This window comes from Pagrus pagrus (genome assembly GCF_965226575.1).
Source record: "Pagrus pagrus genome assembly, chromosome: 5".
Classification (NCBI taxonomy): domain Eukaryota; kingdom Metazoa; phylum Chordata; class Actinopteri; order Spariformes; family Sparidae; genus Pagrus; species Pagrus pagrus.
The window spans coordinates 19,447,107-19,464,928 of NC_140189.1; the positions used below are offsets into that span (position 1 = coordinate 19,447,107).

General features: G+C 40.3%; 2 protein-coding genes across 3 annotated transcripts; one reads left to right on the forward strand and one right to left on the reverse strand.

Moving 5' to 3' along the window:
• Nucleotides 1-1,428: 1,428 nt before the first annotated feature.
• Nucleotides 1,429-11,126, reverse strand: dctn4 (dynactin 4). Of its 2 annotated transcripts, XM_084352759.1 has the most exons (14): nt 10,940-11,126; nt 10,124-10,194; nt 9,798-9,976; nt 9,569-9,612; nt 8,869-8,976; nt 8,128-8,148; nt 7,542-7,615; nt 6,515-6,627; nt 6,312-6,421; nt 6,141-6,214; nt 5,645-5,699; nt 5,250-5,357; nt 3,016-3,113; nt 1,429-2,908 (listed from the first exon to the last, which is right to left on the reverse strand). In XM_084352759.1, the coding sequence occupies exons 1-14, from the start codon at nt 11,072-11,074 to the stop codon at nt 2,689-2,691; spliced, it is 1,410 nt and encodes a 469-aa protein (XP_084208885.1). In that variant the 5' UTR covers nt 11,075-11,126; the 3' UTR covers nt 1,429-2,688. The 2 variants fall into 2 exon arrangements, with proteins under 2 accessions (XP_084208885.1, XP_084208886.1); XM_084352760.1 differs by lacking the exon at nt 8,128-8,148.
• Nucleotides 11,127-13,204: 2,078 nt separating this feature from the next.
• Nucleotides 13,205-17,144, forward strand: gpx3 (glutathione peroxidase 3). Its single transcript, XM_084353924.1, has 5 exons — nt 13,205-13,357; nt 14,752-14,902; nt 14,997-15,114; nt 15,655-15,754; nt 16,614-17,144. Exons 1-5 carry the CDS (start codon nt 13,265-13,267, stop codon nt 16,833-16,835), a joined length of 684 nt encoding a protein of 227 aa, XP_084210050.1. The 5' UTR covers nt 13,205-13,264; the 3' UTR covers nt 16,836-17,144.
• The last annotated feature ends 678 nt before the right edge of the window (nt 17,145-17,822 follow it).

The following is a 17,822-nucleotide window of genomic DNA, read 5'->3' on the forward strand; positions in this document are numbered from 1 at the left end:
TCAGTTTTTTGGGTAACTACTTTTGAGTCTGTTATTTTACTCATACTTAAGTATGCATTACACCAGATCATCTATTTAATTACTTAGTTACGGAAGCCCTAAAGGGCCATGCATTCATACATTTTATTTCCTCCGTTTTCCCGTGATAACATGTTGATTTCATTTGTTTTCTCGAGATCTCAAGTTATTATCTCGAAATAACAACTGCCGTTTTCCCGAGATAACGGGATAATTTTCTCGAGATCTCGAGATAACAAAACTTTGTTTTCCCGAGATAACGATATAATTAATTTGAGATCTCGAGATAATGACTGTGATATGATAGGCCTGAGATTATGGAGACGCCCGGGACCTCGTAGCTGGTCAGCTATATAGCTAATGACGACATCAGGCTCACTTAGATTGCGCTGCCGATATAATGTAGCTGAAGCCTTGCTAACCGTCTTTTTAGATTACGCACACTAATGTGTATATTATCTGTAATAGCAAGGCATAATGCTATTTCAGCCTGTGTCAGGCCTTGATTGAAAAGATATGTGACGCAGTGATCGATATGCTCCTGCTCCTCTGACATTGCTACACTGAATGATGTTTCCTGCAATGATTTAATATACTACACTATCGTTTTGTTTTCTCAAGATCTTGAGAAAATTATCCCGTTATCTCGGGAAAACAACAGTTGTTATTTCGAGATAATAACTCGAGAGATATCTCGAGAAAACAAATGAAATTAACTCGTTATCATGGCCCTTTAGGGCTTCCGTACTGAGTTCAATTTGAATAACATCTAAAGCTTTCCATCTGCATTTTTGTAGCCAATAAAGCTATCTGATCACAAATGGGCCAATTTGATTGATTGCCTGCTATTGGTGAAGCATTAATCATCAATGGTTGAAAAGTAACTAATGCTCTGGGTTGCCTTTGAAAAGAATTCCTTGTACTTTTACTTAAGTATTATTATAATACCAGTAGTTTTACTTGCAGTGCTCTTTCCACCACCGGTTCTTTTTACTCCACTATTATTGGATCACTTTAGTTACTTGTAACTCTGCAGAGTGCATTCTACAGAGCCAAAGTTATGCATTTTTAAAACAATCAGCAATCAGATAAAAAGAAACGTGATAATCCGACAAATACTGAATATCAGATCTGAAATGTGTTTATACAGTACAGGACATTTCATTCCCAAAGGCAACCCAGAGTGTATATATACATGTAAATGTGTTTATAATTTATCGGATACTTAATGACTTTCACTCTGCGTACGGGTGACTGTCACTTTTACCGAAGTCATGTTTTAACATTAACATTTAATATTTCATCTTTGCTTTTCCTCAAGTATGACTTTTGAGTACTTTTCACAACACTGGACTCAAAGAGCTTTGAAAGTCAAGTCAGCCCAAGAAAAAAAAAAGGTCGAGAGGTGTGTTACAGTATCATATTAGTTTATTAACCGGTACAGAGGGTTAACTGTTGGTTGGAAGGCTCTGTTTTACTAACACACTTGAGACCAAACATGACAGCAGCTTACGATATACACCGACAGAGCGGTCAGTGAAGTCTACAAAACCAAACATTTTGAATCAGAAAAAAGAATTATAGTGTCTCAATACATTTAAATGATGAACACTTTATTTGTAATTTACAGAGCTCTAATACATCCTCTCCACAGTGCCAATGAAGGTTTGACTTCAGACTATAGTAAAATGACAGGCAGGTATCACCTTCAACCCAAGAGGAACCTTTCTGATAAGAAAACAGTATAGGATCAGTGATGACATTGTCTAACATGTGCGATATTCACTATAGTTGAAGCATGCGAGTTAATACGATACTATCGTCTGCAGAAAAGGATGTTGACGAGGATACGTAAGCGAAAAGCGCAGAGGCGTGTGCTGCACTGTTGGGAGTTGTTCAGATTGTTCTTTATTATAATTTCTGATTCTGCTCATCGACATCACTTATTGTCTAAAGTTTCTGTAATCTGGATGTTGTTGTATTAATGTGTAACCACTCACTCTTATCTTTGACAAAAACTGCAATTTTCTACATAAATTAAAAAACAATTTTTCAAAGCTAATAGATTCAATAAGACAAAACACACAAGTGTTGAGACAGAGGCTGGGAAGTTAAGAGTTGCTTTGCCATTTAAGAAAATACTGTATGTACAACCGTGACAAATCCTTTTTCACATTCCAGCAACAGAAAACACGTGAAACAAAACATTTAATAATAATTACATGAATATATAAGGTTCTGTTTGCTTTGAATAACCTCACACTAAAAGTGCCTTTTACTGATAGATTGTATAGTGTTTAAAGATGATGATGGTGAAATACAGTACTGTAAAGGTTCCATGTTTTTCATATTTCATATAGCAACATTAAAGCAAACAAAAAAAGTCATTAAGTGAGGTTGAACTTGATGAACTTATCTGGCAGCCTATATTGCGTTATGGTTTCATAAAGATCTATAACTTGGAGTATCACGCAATCACGCTCTGCAATGTATCCGATGACGCAACTTAAGAAAAAAATTACTGTATGCCAAGTAGATCTGAAAAAATTGTTACAGATCAATAAGCAGAATCAGAAATCATTTGTAATATTAAATTCATCCCACAGTTCACAGAAATTAGTTCAAAGAACCCAACACTATACTGTTTGATGGTGAATGTAGTATTCATGTTCAGGGAGCGAGTGGTCCCAGACTCAGCTCTACATGGTGCGTGAGCCAAATGGCCTCGGTGGTGGGTTCGGCTCCCTCCTCGCTCGGCCTGATGGGAGCCGCGAGGTTGCGGAAGTCATGTCGGATCTTCAATGAAACCATGACGTCGGCATCCCCTTCTTTCTGAGGGATCACTTTGATGAAGAAACCAATCTTGTTGGATTTCCTGAAGGCAACAACACTGTGGAAGAGACAGAGGGATCGGGTTAATAGTTACCTCATGCTATTAATTCTTTGTGAGGGTGTGTCTGTCTGTCTGTGTGTGTCTGTCTGTGCGTATTAACTTACTCTGGGTCATCTTGGAAGTCTTGAGGTTCAGCCAGTTCATCATACTCAGCAGCAGCATCCTTTCCTGCCAACACCAGTTCCTTGGTAGGTACTAGAACCTAAAAAAAAAACAGTTTCAACATTCAATAAGATTTTTGAAAGTCATATCACTTTTCTGTTTCCAGGCGTGTGAATGTCAGTGTATATTGACATTCTGTAGGAAAACAGAATCTAACAACTGAAAAATATGTTTTCATACTTCACTTGGATGTTTGACCTTAACTGTGCAGAATGATTTATGTTCAGAGTTCGACACTAGGTTGTTTTCACATTGATTTGCTGAAGGAGGAAAGTTTTCCGGCTCTACCTTAGGTCTGAGTATGAGACGTTCAAGTACGAGCACGATTCCTTGACATCATAACTAATTGGGGAAGCCGATCATGTTCCGATATGCAAATGCACGCGATTGATGTCGGAAATTGAAGACTTCGGTGCACATACATTAAGAATAGACTGTTGGATGAAGTGAGAGACATCTTTTGGTCTGTAGATAATCTTTTGAAGTGTAAAAAATGTAATTTTCATAGATTCTGGTGTTGCTCAATAAGGAGGAAATATATGTAACTCGAGAATTCAATAGAAAGAAAGAGAAAAAAACTGGTAAATGAACTTTATGTGCTACATTACAGACACAAATTGTTATACCATGAGGAGCATTTTCATGTTTTAACACAAAAACGGTTGATAAAAAAAAAAAAAAACAAGGGTACAATTAACAATGTATTGTGAAATATTCGGCTAGTCATAGTACAGATCCAAATAATCCCTTCCCTTGTTTTTGCTCTGGTCTGTTCCTTTGGGAGTCTGACTACAGCTTGTGGCTCTATGGATTACCACTTTGTCATTTTCTGTCATATGAGGAGGCCTTTGTGAAGTTTCTAAAAGCACCATTTGCGCCTAGAAATATAAATTATTCAACATTAATCGTTAAACGCCGTTAAGAATTCCCTCCCATCCCTACTTTTCAGTGTCCTAAAACTCTGGTGCCAATACAACTGATTTATGTTTGCACTACTCAGAAAACAAGTCAATGTCATCTGTGAGGGACGAAAGGAATCTCAATCACATTTACGAGTAAAATAAATGATCCGACTATCATCAGCAAGCTTACATAATGTTCAGATGCAACACATAATATATATCGGAAGAGGTGAGCCAAGCCATCCCTGGAAAGTGCTGGTCGATGAAATCAACCAGGCATGGCTCTCACTGCCCTCCAGGTGTTTGAATATCAGATCAAGCAGAATGACAGGACTGCACACTCTGTTTGGCCTTAATGTGAGTGGAAATGGGTCATGAAGATGCTCTGTTTTGGCCAGGAGCTCTTCCTCACCCTGTCCGGTCCATGACTTCATCACTAAAGAGGCCAAGACAAACAGCCTGTAGTCACCGAGAGCCTCGCAGCGGCTGCTGGCAACAGGCATGTTCAGCAGACCTTCTACCACAGGAGCACGGCAGTCTTAGCTGCACGCGTGACAGCTGACAGATGGAGGTAAAAATGGGACACAACTACTCTGCATATGAGATGACGACAAGGCTACCTATTCCGCAAGGGACAGGCAGCAGGAAGGAGCTGAAGTGTCTAAAGCTGGTTGGCAATAAAATGCAGACTATTTAAGAGCAGGCAGGTGGTAAACACCAGCCACAATCTGTGACTCTGCCTGTTTCTTCTGTACTTCTGCTCCAATCATTCATGTTTTGACACCATGTGGGGCAGAAGTGCTCCCGACCACACAGCCCTAACATATAATTAATTACCTTACAAAATAGTTTTTGTAAACAGCTGCGTATCCAACAGACAGCAAGGGACAAAGTTATGATCCTACTGAAATGTTTTTGACCACCTAACAAATTCAAGTCCAATATTAAGCTCTCTTCTGGCTCAGGATTAGTCTTAACTTACTCCAGAGAGAAATATCTGATTTTTAAATTTTCAGATTTAACATATTTTTCAGGTTAAGCATGAATATAATTAACTATTGATTTTTTAGCTTCAAGTCTCATTAAAGGCAAACAGGCGCAGTCTCTTGTTATCCTGCCTGAAAGTCAATGAAAGGCACTCCATTATTCCATCAGTGTTTAAATCATAGTGTCAATGTTTGATAGCCGCTGTGAGAGTAATAAGTATTTGTGCAGTAGCCACTAATTGATATTTTCTGCGACTACAAATAAAATGACAAAGTATAGTGAAATACCTTGGCAGTGCTGTTGATGTCATCAGGATCTTCCTCCTCACAGGCAGACAGTGTGACATGGGTGATGTTCTCCACTGGGTTGGTCAGGGTCAGAAGCACTTGGCTCTCCTAAATAAACAGGAAAAGAGAAAAGTTAAGAGTCCACTTATACTTCGGTCACACTGCACAACTTTTAAAGACGTCAGATCTCTGTGAAGTTCACACTAAAAGCTTCTTCTACTCGAATATCTTGAAGTCATCGTGGTTTGCTCTAGGTTTTATTAACAAAGTTGAATACTTGGTTTTAGCAGCTGTGTTACTGCAAGACTCCACTTATTGAGGTGAAGATTGTGAGCAGAATGAATACAAAATGTAACAGATACACTTGACATGCCAGAGGCAGTGCACAAACTGACCTTCATGTACCGGAGATTAGGAATGGACATAATTCTCACTTCAGGGATGTAACTCCTGTGGAGGAACAGGCAGAAGGACAATCATTACACAACAACCACATTAATAAAAAGTTAAGAGTTTTTCTTGCCAAATAAAAATAAAAAGGAACTCCTAAAAACATCCTCACGCAATTTGAACATTACAGATTACCCCAAACAGTTAACAGAGGCAACAGAGTTTATTTTCTAGGACACTGCTTTAAATGTTGTGTAATCTTTGGTTATTTTCCATTTAAAAATGTGAAAAATCTGTTTAAGATTTAGCTACTTTCACGTGAAAAATTTCCTGAACATGTGCTCATAATTGCACTAGGCTAAAATCAAACTTTGGGGGATTTTAATCTAATTAAACTACATGGAGCTTCAGGCTCATTTTCATGTTTTCCATTAATTAAAATAAGATCAACATCATCGTGAAAACACGTGTTTAGGACAGAATCTGATGACCGATACTCACACTGCCACCAGCTGAATTTTAAACTTGATTGAAGTGGGATTAAACTCTGGCTTGCTCAAGTTGTGCTCACATTTCTGGAGGAGAAAATTAAGAAAAAGAAGAATTATTATCTTAATGTGCATCTACATGAAGACAACAGCCTTTAATTGAAACGGGAGAGTAAAACCGGACCCTGCAGCGAAGTGAGCGCTTCATCAGGAGGTGTTTGTGTCTGGGGTGGAGCTGAGACGCTCCTGCAGGCTGGAAGTCGGGCTGCAGAAGCCTCTGACGCAGCGTGGTCACTGGGAGGACACAATGACACTTTGATTCAGTTCCACCTCAATACTTAGGAAAAAAAACAACAGTATTGATTAGCGAGCTCCAAACAAACTTACCCTCTGGTAAGCTGATGGGCCTAGTGTAACAATCCTCGGGCAGGGGTTCCACTTCATCAAGGGCCTGGGCCGGTTCAATGCTGATCTCCTTCTGGTCCTCGCCCTCTTTGAGGCTGGTGAAGACACAAATACTGCCATCAACAATCTGTCGTATCTCCAATGAAAATGTCATTAATGTAAACTGAATGCTGGCTACACTGTAACGCATAGTGAGACTCGGGCCACATACACGTTACAACAAAGCTACTAACAGTGCAGGTGGTTTGGGTTATGACCTCTTCTGGATGCAGTTTGCTGAGGCAGATGATATATGGCGACTGACTTGTACATCACATCTATAAACATATGCGTGAGACTTATATGGACATATGTGCTAAATATGTTGTTTACATATTTTGTGATAAATCAGATTATTGTATGCTCGGCCACTCCTAGAATGCAGCTTTAGACTTTGAAAAAGCTTTTGAGGAGTCAGTGTTGGTGCCTTCAAGGAACTTTGACATGCAACACTTAACTACTGGACAGCTACCATTTTTTTTTAAACAAATTTACATAATAATTTTCATGATGTCCTGACCTGCTTTACATTTGTCTCCTGCATCTGACAGCATACTTTGTCAAAAACACCGCCTTTTGTCAGCCAATTATTAATTTTCAGCTGTGAAGGAAGGTCCTTGAATGCATCTCGCTGGTCAAAGTTAAAAATGGTCTTCGCTCAAAACTGCATTACTCCAAAGTGATGATGTAACTTTGAAAAATAAATAAATAAATAACTAAGGGTGACTAACTGTTTACTGTGATGGATTATATATGTATCTCAAGCCAAGTTTCAAGGCTCTGCTAATTCATTTCCATGGCACACTGGAATTAATGAAACCGTGGCTGCTGGAAGGTAAGAAGTCCATTTATCTAAGTCACCAATAATATGCATGTACACTGGATGTTAACATGGAAAATGTGTTTCTTAACCTAGTTTTACAAGCGCAAAGCAGGAGCAATTTCCAGTATATGACAAAAGACGACTCACGAAAGGCCAGCCAGGCTTGATATGGGAGCTCCAGGCCTCTGCCTCTGCAGTCTGGTTCCAAGGCCATATTTTTCCTGAGTGAATTTATAGGACAAAAAAACAAGATCAGTTTCTGCCTGGGAAAATTAAGGAGGATTAAAGAGAATTTATGATATTATCAAATCTACAACCATTTTTCTACACGGCTACTTTTATCTTGACAGCTAAGAGAACTTTTAAAAAACAAAAAATGGAAAGAAATGGTACTTGACATTTCAATAAATAATAAATAAGCCAAGAACAATTTCATCTGGTAAGAACCACCAACAGGAGCCTTTCTGCCCAGGGTAGAGGAAGAGTATCAGCTGAAAGTTGGGGACTTGGTATGAAACCTATTTTGATCTGGTTACACAAAGTCTTGTACTTCTTCTCTCCCGCTAATCAACATAAAGGCTCCCATTGTGTGGATCTCAGTCTCATTTATCCAAGGAGACATTCATGTGATCTGTGAGGTCACTCAGTAACAGATTAGACAGGAACAGAGATAAAGAGAAGACAGCACTACTGTAAAGATGAGACTACCCAAGTTGTGAAAAATACAACTCACCACCACATGAATAGTGTGTTGCTGGGGGGTAAAAACCAAAAATATCAGAGTGCATAAGCAAAGGAAAAAAAGAGAGAACAAAGAACCAGGTGAAACCCAAGCGATTCAGCAAACATTAGTGGCATTTGGTGACATGCAGCAACAGCAACAGAAATGCATCAGTGATGGAAAACAACGGCGGGACGTCACAGTGGTCCGGTGTTTAAAAATGGCTCCAATACACAACAGGACAGACTGGTTTGCATTATTGGATGTTAATTATTGTAAAAGCAAAATGCAGGAAGTGTAAACTATACGGCAAGAAGCTCCAGAAGCATGAAGACCATGTCCACACCAGGGGGTCTGAACATGAAAATGTACATTATCTGCTCTGTTGTCAGACAGAATAAACTGGTGTTTTTCTGTTGCTTTCAAGTGTCAATGTGGATGGAGAATATTTTCAAAGAAAACTTCAGAAGCTTTCATATTCATTCTCCTAAGTATAGACATGGTTTCAATCTTGCACTGCAACCAAACACTTCAGCTACAGATACAGCAAATTATTCCCTCCTGCTTTGATTAAAGGTGTGCTAATCATATAATATCGTCATAAATTCATATCACTGCCGTTTCAAACGGGACCTGTACATTTTGTAACAAATTACAGTGAGACAACAGCTGCTTGGCATTTAAAAAGGTTAAAGAAGAAGACATGATGACATTTTTGAAAAGGCTGAAGTGGACTCAGAGGGAGCAGAGTACCGAGAACGCCAAAGGCATGCACTGTCGTCTCCTGGCCAACTTCTTCCGGTCTCTCTCCTGCTTCTCTCTGTGGGCCAGCTGCTGGTAATACTCGATCAGCTTGTTGATCTGTAGGGTAACAAAAAAATTAAAAATCATCCAGGGACTGATCATCTATCCTTCCTGTATTTTTATAAAACAAGAGAATCGAAGAATTGAACCAGGGTAACCACACACCCTCACCCACAGTACAGTACACACTGATTTTACATCTATGAATGTGATGTACTTCAAAGTAACCATAATCGAGGAAGGCTTTACAGGTTTAAAACAGTTGTATTCCCTCAAAAACAGGTTAACAGTCCTTAAATTAACTTCAGAAATGTGGAAAAGTGCATAATAATAATAATCAATTACAATGAAAATCACTGAAATAAAACACTTAAAATTGATTTGGTACAATAACTGAAGGTGTAAAGGTGCACAAAAGCACAATATAATTAGCTTTAACCACTAATATATTGTGATGAAATGACAAAGAAGCACTTATGATTTGTTGCTTGTGGCAGATTTAAGGCCTCAGCAACTACGCATGTAGTTGTCTTTTGCCTCTGGCCGGCTATTTGTGGGTGACACTTATTCAGAAAAAACAAGTAACGCCTCATCAGGAAACATGTGAGCAACTCATGAGAATTTAGATGACCACAGGGGGAAAACTCACCCGCTGGGTGTGACAGTTCTCTGGCTCTTGCCATCCACCGCTGGCTGCAATGAACAAAATTCACCAAAACATGAGATTAAGACCGGCAAAAGAAACAAATACAACAAATAACAGCTTTCTCAATGAGCATCTGTGGACCTTCAGCAGGACTTTGACACATTACAGTGTTTTTATACTGTTTATGCCTCTTAGTGTGCTGTAAATATGACCGCATCACATAAGCACCCACCGACTGATTTGTCAGCCATTCCCACATCCCTGGAGGTCCAGCGACAGAAGCCACAGGCCAGGTAGTAGGCCTTCTTCATGGCCGTCTTCGTAGGGTCATCAGGCAGAGGAGCCGGGATGTTGGTGGCCCGAGTGGACAGTGTGTGCATGCAACATGGGCAATCGAAACAATTCGCACACCTGCGGCAAAGATACAGATCATCAGGAATGAAAGAACGGACAATAATGACATAAATAAGATGAAGTAAGGAGACCACAAAGTCAACAGTGACCTGCAGGAGTACTGTATAATGTAAATATGCAGCTTTCTCTATGCATCAGTCTCACCTGTTCTTTTTAAGCTTTGCCTCTGCAGACGGCATGTTCTCCAGACAGCTTGGACAATAGTGGGAGTCCACCTGGGGGACAAGAGAGGGGTCAGTCTGCAGTTTATTTTTAGCCCTGTTTTCCCAATTGTTGGATTATCAGTGTTCTGCTAACTGCTACATACATAACAGCGATTATCATTGAATATCGTTAGCATTTATTGAGGCAGTGTGGTACAATGACCAAGAGAGGTACCAATTCTGCTTTTATGACGCAAGGCAGATGGTTAATCGTATGAACTGTCAGTACTCCCGTATTTACAAAGACAAGTCACTGACTGGTGATATGAGGTTGCAATAGATGAAACAGCTAGCTTAATCAGTCTGGGTGTGGTGTCCATAACTGTTAGCCACGTTAACAAGCCGGATTTAGACAGTGATGACGTTAGCTGTGGTGGACTAACGTTATAACAGAAAGATTTTTCTTGTTAGACATGCTGTTCATATTCTTTACATGTGAGCAAACTGATCACTTTAACGTCAACCTCAAAGAATAGCAAGAGCTTGCTAGCTTGTTGGCCCATTAGCGCTGAGCTCGCGATAACGCTAACTCCGACGGAAGTTAAACGTCGCTGGCAACCAATGAGATGAGGAGACTGTAGGAAAGAACCTTGATTGACAAGCAGCTAAGCCATACAGAGCGCGTGGTGCTTGCTCTAACCCCGCCTACAAGTCAAAGCTACTAGCAAGCCGGCTAACAACAAAGTAGCCGCTGACAAATAAAGCTAACAGCTAGCTTGTCAAAACCAGAGGATAGTGAGGAAAAACGTTCACGTACCTCGTGAGACACACATTCCAGAGACCGTAGCTCACTACAGTAGCGACAGAAATACAGCTGAGATAAAGGTGCTCTGATCTTTTTCTCTCCACGAACCAGATAGACGACTCTATCTGGCTGCAGAAGAGACGCCATCTCTGACAGGAGCAGCAGCCGAGTCCGTGGGCTCACTGACTGCACTGCGAGCATGGAAGTCACCGCTAGTTGTCTGGCCTCTGAGGAAACACAGTGTGCTCAATGTCGACCTCATGTGGTCAACAGGTGGAACTGCGAGCCCCACCCGCAACTGGATTACTGAATAGGCTTGTGCATATGCTCAGGGGTCAGGGCCCTCCAAAGCCCCTTGAGGGCTTTACAATAATATAATATGCATCACAAGTTTCCTACAGCTTTTTATCATGTGTAGAAATAGAGAAATGTATATCTTAGTCATTTATATTCAATATGTTTTGTCCTCTTTGTTTCTTGTGACAGAGTTTTGAATTGCTTGTTCCTAGTAGGAACTGAATGAAACAGAAGATGCTCATGTAAGAAAGATATGAGCTACAAAAAGAAACTGTATTAATTAAAGGTTACTTGTGAGTCTCTGAGGATGACGGAATGATCTTGTGTATATACAAATGTGATTGATGAACCTTTTTTCTTCATCTCTCTGCCTAACTATTTGAAGATCCATTTGCAAATGACAACCTATATTCATATCCAGTATGAACAAAGCGTTGAAGTTGCAGTGCAGTTTTCTCCCAACAGCAGCACTTAACATTTGTGGTCAACATCAGAAATGTCTCTGAAGGACATCAAGTAGAAGCAAAATGAACATAAGTGCCACATGCATGGTGGGATCCCTTATGTGTCTGTTCCCAGGGGCACATTGTGTTATAATCCATCCATGCCCACACCAAACTTATTAAGCATGAAAAACCTGCAACATCTTCTTAACTTCGATCATAATTTGTGCAAATCCTGGTAAATAAAAATGTAACTGTGAAAGTTGTTGTTACAGTTGTTACATTCTGTAAAATCCCAGGAAGTGGTTCCAATAGTCCCTGTAGACTGAACAAATTCACACATTTAAACTGACCAGTACAGTATTGCAGAAATAAAACATTTCACAATTTTTGCGGTGGTGCATATTAACCAGTTCCTGCTATCGGGAGGCTAGTAAAAGTGAGAATGTTATGAAACTAACAATTGCGTAAGTTGATATCTAACAACACTCAAGTTTGGCTGCATAGACTGTGTGTATTTCAGAGGAATGGAAATAAATACAATGAAATAACTGATCAAATTCAGATACTTAATCAAAAAGCATACCAAGATCATCTTTTACTTTCTTGTAGTCACATTGTTTTTCCAATTCTTTCTCATCTCTTTTGACTTTTTGTCTTTGATTATGTCGCCTTGCTGCAATAAGACAGACCTGAAGTAACCACTGTGTAAAATGTCATCAATGAGGTGCTCTAACAGGACTGGAAAGAGCCCGTCAGCCACCCACAGGGCATATGGCCAAGTACCAGCTCACCATGGCAACAGCTGATCCTGGAGAGGAGAAATGATCCATGAATAAAAATCAAACAAACAGTGTTTCTCCTCTTCGGAGGACACGTAATGCTTATCATTTTGTGTTCATGGAGATTCAGCCAAATTCGACCTGTCACTCCAACAGACTGTTATTTAACCAGTTTCTTATATAAGATTTCTCCACAGTCGCACTGAAACCTGTTTATGAATGTTCACAGTAGGTTTAGCACCAGGCATGCTCAGAGTGACAGACACACACAGAGACACAGTCAGCCTCGGTTTCTTTATTTTGGGCAGATTGTCTTAATAAGGGAAAGTGAACAGTGAGGGAGAGCAAAACATTCATTACTGAATGAGACATTTTGAGATATTTGTACTTAAATTGATTGTTTTCCATTTTATGCAACCTCACACATACATGTTATCACAATCTTTTGAATTGTTTCTGATAAACTGAAGCATGAAAGAAGACACTTCTCCTGCTTCTCGAGATAAATAAATCATTTAAAAATATATTTTAAAACCCTCTTGACTTAGCTGGAGAATAAGATAAATGTGCTCTCACAGGAAAGCTGCACAACAAACATGTGATGATCTATCTGATATTAAACTTCCCAACAGATAGATAGATAGATAATCAATCAATCATTCATATATTCATTAATTCACAGGTCTATCATCGTGTGCGTCGTGACGTCAGCAAAGGGCGTCATCTGAGCCAGCTGTGCGGCCCCTCCGCCCCCTGGCAGAGCAGAGACATATCCTGAGGGAGAAGCAGACGGACGTCCACAGCGATCAGTCATCATGTCGGGGAGGGACGGCGGCGCGATGTGGCCCCTCGTCCCGCTGCTGCTGCTCGGTCTACTGCGACCCACCGCGGGAGCCTCGTTCAGACAGGTACCTGTTGATACCCAGCACCTTAATATTCATGAGCCCAGATAGGTGAGAGAGGCAGACGTGACAGCCTGGTATAGGACGACATCACTGTGCTCTCAGCTCACACCTGCAGAGGGTTAACATTAACTGAGCTGCAGCAGAGGAGGAAAATGAGTATTTGTAGCCTTTATGTTTTATTTTATTCTATTTTTTTGTTCTAATGGAAGGCAATTACGTAAAAACACACCATCATCTCACTGCTACACAGATATTTAGCAGTGTGCGTCATGTCTCATTAGCCCTGATGGTGAGTTTTTACTTCTCTTAAGGTCAGTGCTGAATGTACCATGCCAGGTTAAGTCTGGAGGTTTCTTTGCACCTGAAGATGAGGACACTGCTCATTTTATTCATCAGTGTTCATCCCCAGACCCCTTTCAGAGCTCACACACACTGGCATGTGTTGACAAAGTTATGCAAACAGATGTTACTGGCAATACACACACTTTGTGCTCCTGCGTGTGCTTGTTGCTTACAGTGAGAAGTAAATCCACTTTGGTGGATGATTTAAAGTTTTCCCTGCAGCTACACACGTCTTAGATAACGTCTGATTCTGAATTGTTTGTTCTCTTTGAGACACCGGGCGATAACAGTTCAGCCCACATGGTAACAAGTTGTAGCTTTCACTCGGCAAGGGTATGATGTTGACACTACAACTAACAATTAATTTCTTTATGGATTGATTTGTTTTCTTGATTTAATAAAAGTGAGACGTTCAAATGTCTTGTTTTGTCGAACCGGTGTTAAAAACGTAATGATATTTAGTTTATCTTCATGTAAGACAAACAAAAGCAGCAAAGCCTCACAGTTAAGATGCAGTCGCTTGGAAAAAGATCTATGACTCGTTTATCATCTCACTGTCGGTCAATTTCAAGTTCATGATCTTTCATATCGATACATGAAATAATTTTTTCTTTTCACATTTCCTGTAAAATGAAGAACTTGCCACAGGACTATGAACCAGCAGTCTTATGTTGTGAAATATTTGCTCACTACTACATAAACGTGTAGCAACAAGATTGGCTTTTAATGTTTACGCAACAATATTTTGTTGTTATGAAACTTTTCCAAGAAAATGACTCGCTGTGGACACTGTGCCATCACCCTTGATCAAACATTTGTATGAAGTGAGAAAGGTCAGTATACACTGTTGGCTAAAAAGATGGGTGTTGTAGAAAATGCAAATCTCTAAGCAAAGAGTGAACCCATTATGTTCTGCAGGCTTTGCTGTTTTGCATACATACAGCATACTATATCCAGAAAGAGGAAATACATTACAGAAGTACTGATGTTGGCGGTTGGCCAGCTGAAACAAGTGACCTGCTTTGATCGGTGTGTGTGTGTGTGTGTACCCACAGCAGTGTGACTCATCCACGGATGACACCATCTACAAATACAAGGCAAAGACTCTGAATGGGAGCTGCACTGTAAACTTCAGAGACTACGCGGGCAAGAGTGTCCTCTTCGTCAATGTGGCCACGTACTGAGGATACACCTATCAGTATGTGGGTAAGAAACGGCACCACAGACATCGTGTCACAGTACAGACTAACGAATCTCTGCGCGAGACATTAACCTGCTTGTTTTTTCTTTCGGTCGTCAGAAATGAATGCACTACACGAAGAGATGAAACCTCTCGGACTCACCATCCTCGGCTTTCCCTGCAACCAGTTTGGGAAACAGGAACCAGGGGGAAACAATGAAATTCTGCCAGCTTTAAAGTGAGAAGTGTTTCTCTTTCAATGCAAATCAATGTCAGGTCGTACTTCCTACAAAGTCAACTAAAGAAATCAGCTCAAAGTGCTACGTGTCATTGAAATTAGGTAAAAACCTTCCTACAGAAACCTTTTTTGGAAACCTGAAAGGGAAGATCTGGACTTTTATTTCAGCCTGTAGGAGATTGGGAAACCTGAGCCACAAGCTTCTCAAAAGACCATATATATTAACATAAGAACCTTTCAAAGCTGGATATAGAGAGGAATTTGCAATATTGGTAAATCCTCTATCTGTCAATCAACAAAGCTTAATTTAATCAGGGAAGCATCCTTTGGCAGTGAGATCAGTTTCTGCCTGTGGCTTCTCGAACACGCACTGAATTTATGGCTCACGTTCCACCGGTGGACTTGCATAGCAGAGATAGCAAAGACGTTTCAATAGACTGTGTCGTTTCACTCGGCTTGTAGTGAATCTAGTGCAGCTGCCAGGCCTCAGAGTGCTCAGAGGCACGTCCACTGATAAGCTGCCCTCTTTCTGGATTCCAGGCATGTCCGACCAGGAAATGGATTCGTTCCAAACTTCCTGCTGTTGGAGAAAGGTGATGTGAATGGAAAAGACGAGCAAGAGGTTTACACTTTCCTTAAGGTACGTTTATGGTCTGCTTAGGAAAGTGTGGGACTTCCTGTATACTGTAGGTCAATAGGGGGATCGCAACATGTATTACTGGCGCTGGTCTCTCAGACTCATTACTCTGACCTCAGAAGTCACACTCCCTTGTTTACCAAATGGTCCATAAATATGTTCACACCCACAGCCAAACCCAGCAAAAGGTACTTTCCAAATATAAAAGGCTATTAATGGTTTTGTTTTGATTCAGGAGCCACTTAAAAACATTCTCTCTACGCAGTGGTGGAAAGTAAATAAGTACATTTATTCAAGTACTGTACTAGAGTATAATATTTAGCTATTTGTACTTTTATGCAACTTTTTTTTAGTTCGACCAATTATACAAATTCAAGTGTGTTTACAGGTCTTGATGAACTTCTGCATATGTGAAAAAAGTAGTTGAGTCTAATCTGATAAATTGCATTGTGGGTAATGTTGGCAGGTTTTGAAAAGGCAGTCCTATACTCCTATAACACTGTTGGACCTTATGAACAGTTGAACACAAACGATCAGGATCGATGCAGCAGAACCAAAAATATCACTTTTTGAATCCACACATTCATTCTTCCTTATTAAAGCCTGGCTCCTACATTACCCATGATGCAATGTGGCCGCTGAGTGACATCACTGGAGGCAGTTTATCAGAATGCTCTTCCATCACTGGCATTAGGTTTCCTGAAATGGATAAAGAATAGGAAGTTGATTTTATTTATTCGTAAGTGATTAGTTTGCTTTTTAAAGAGATGCAGCAGATCAGAAGTTGGTCTTCTACTGACAGACCTCTGTAAGGTGGAGATTGATCACATGACATTATAATCTTGTGCTTTCTGCCGCGCAGAGCTCTTGCCCTCCTGTTGGAGACAGCTTCGGCGACCCCAAAGACAGATTGTTCTGGCAGCCTTTGAAGCTCAACGACATCAAGTGGAACTTTGAAAAGTTTCTGGTGGGACCCGACGGGAAGCCGACCATGAGGTGGCACCCAAGTGTCAACATTTCTGACATCCGAGCTGACATTCGTAGATACCTGCTCAAACTATACACACAGCGTATTTTTAATTAGATCTCTGATTCATCATACAGTGTTGTCCTTCTAATGAGATAACTGTAATGAGATGCTAAGGTAGAATTAAACATAGAAAGTAATGTCAACAGTTTCTGACCCATGAAGATTGCATGTTAAATGAAGAGGAGGCTTGAAAACAGGATCTCTGTGGGGCCTCTTTGGAGTCTGAGGTTCAGGATAGCTCTTCAGTGCATTCAGGCTGTCCTGCAACCTCACAGCATCATGTCATCTTCTCATCTCTGTCAGGACCTGTTGGCCATTACGGTCTAAATGTTAATTACTTCTAATAAATCATGGAGAACAACACATTGATGTGCAGACCTTTCTTTATGAGAAACGTGTCATGTAAAGGTGAGCATGATGTAGCATATTGGTGGCACTGACATTTCTATCCTGCAATAAAAATGGACAAACTGTGAATAAGCAGGGTGAGATGCTAATAGACATTTAGAATAGATTTATTAAGCCAGTCAAATACAAAAAGTCTCACATGTGCTTTTGCCTACAGCAAAAAAAGGGAAAAAGGGCTACAAACCAAGAAAATACAACTGCCAGTAATTACAGCGTACCCTTCAAAGTGCAATTTCTCATTTCAGCTCTCACCCATCAGGATTTTGTTCCCAGTAACAACTTGTTAGATAAAATGGAGCCTTTTTCAGATTCATCTGCACACATTTTGAAGCCCTTCATCTGACTACCTGATATACACTATACTAAGGAAATTTGAATGGGTATTCAGTTAATACAGTAGCTTGATTTAAGATTGGATCCGTCTTTAAAATGGTAACGCGCATTATCTCGAGGTGTGGATCCTGTGTTCAGCAGCTCACAGATCAGTCGGTACGGCATGGATTGCTGGTTGTTGAAGTGGACAGAGAGCGAAGCCAGACGTCCTCGCAGAGGGTTTTTTTTTTTTTACTCTGAGGAGTGGCTGTACTGCTGTAACACCGGATCTAGAGCCTCCAAATACTGATGAAAAAAATA

Coding starts and splice junctions, on each gene's coding strand:
- dctn4 (XM_084352759.1), bottom strand. CDS start 11,074: ATGGCGTCTCTTCTGCAGCCAGATAGAGTCGTCTATCTGGTTCGTGGA. Junction 5,358..5,644: donor CTAATCTCCGGTACATGAAG/GTCAGTTTGTGC, acceptor CTGTTTATTTAG/GAGAGCCAAGTGCTTCTGAC. Junction 3,114..5,249: donor ACATCAACAGCACTGCCAAG/GTATTTCACTAT, acceptor TTTTTTTTTTAG/GTTCTAGTACCTACCAAGGA.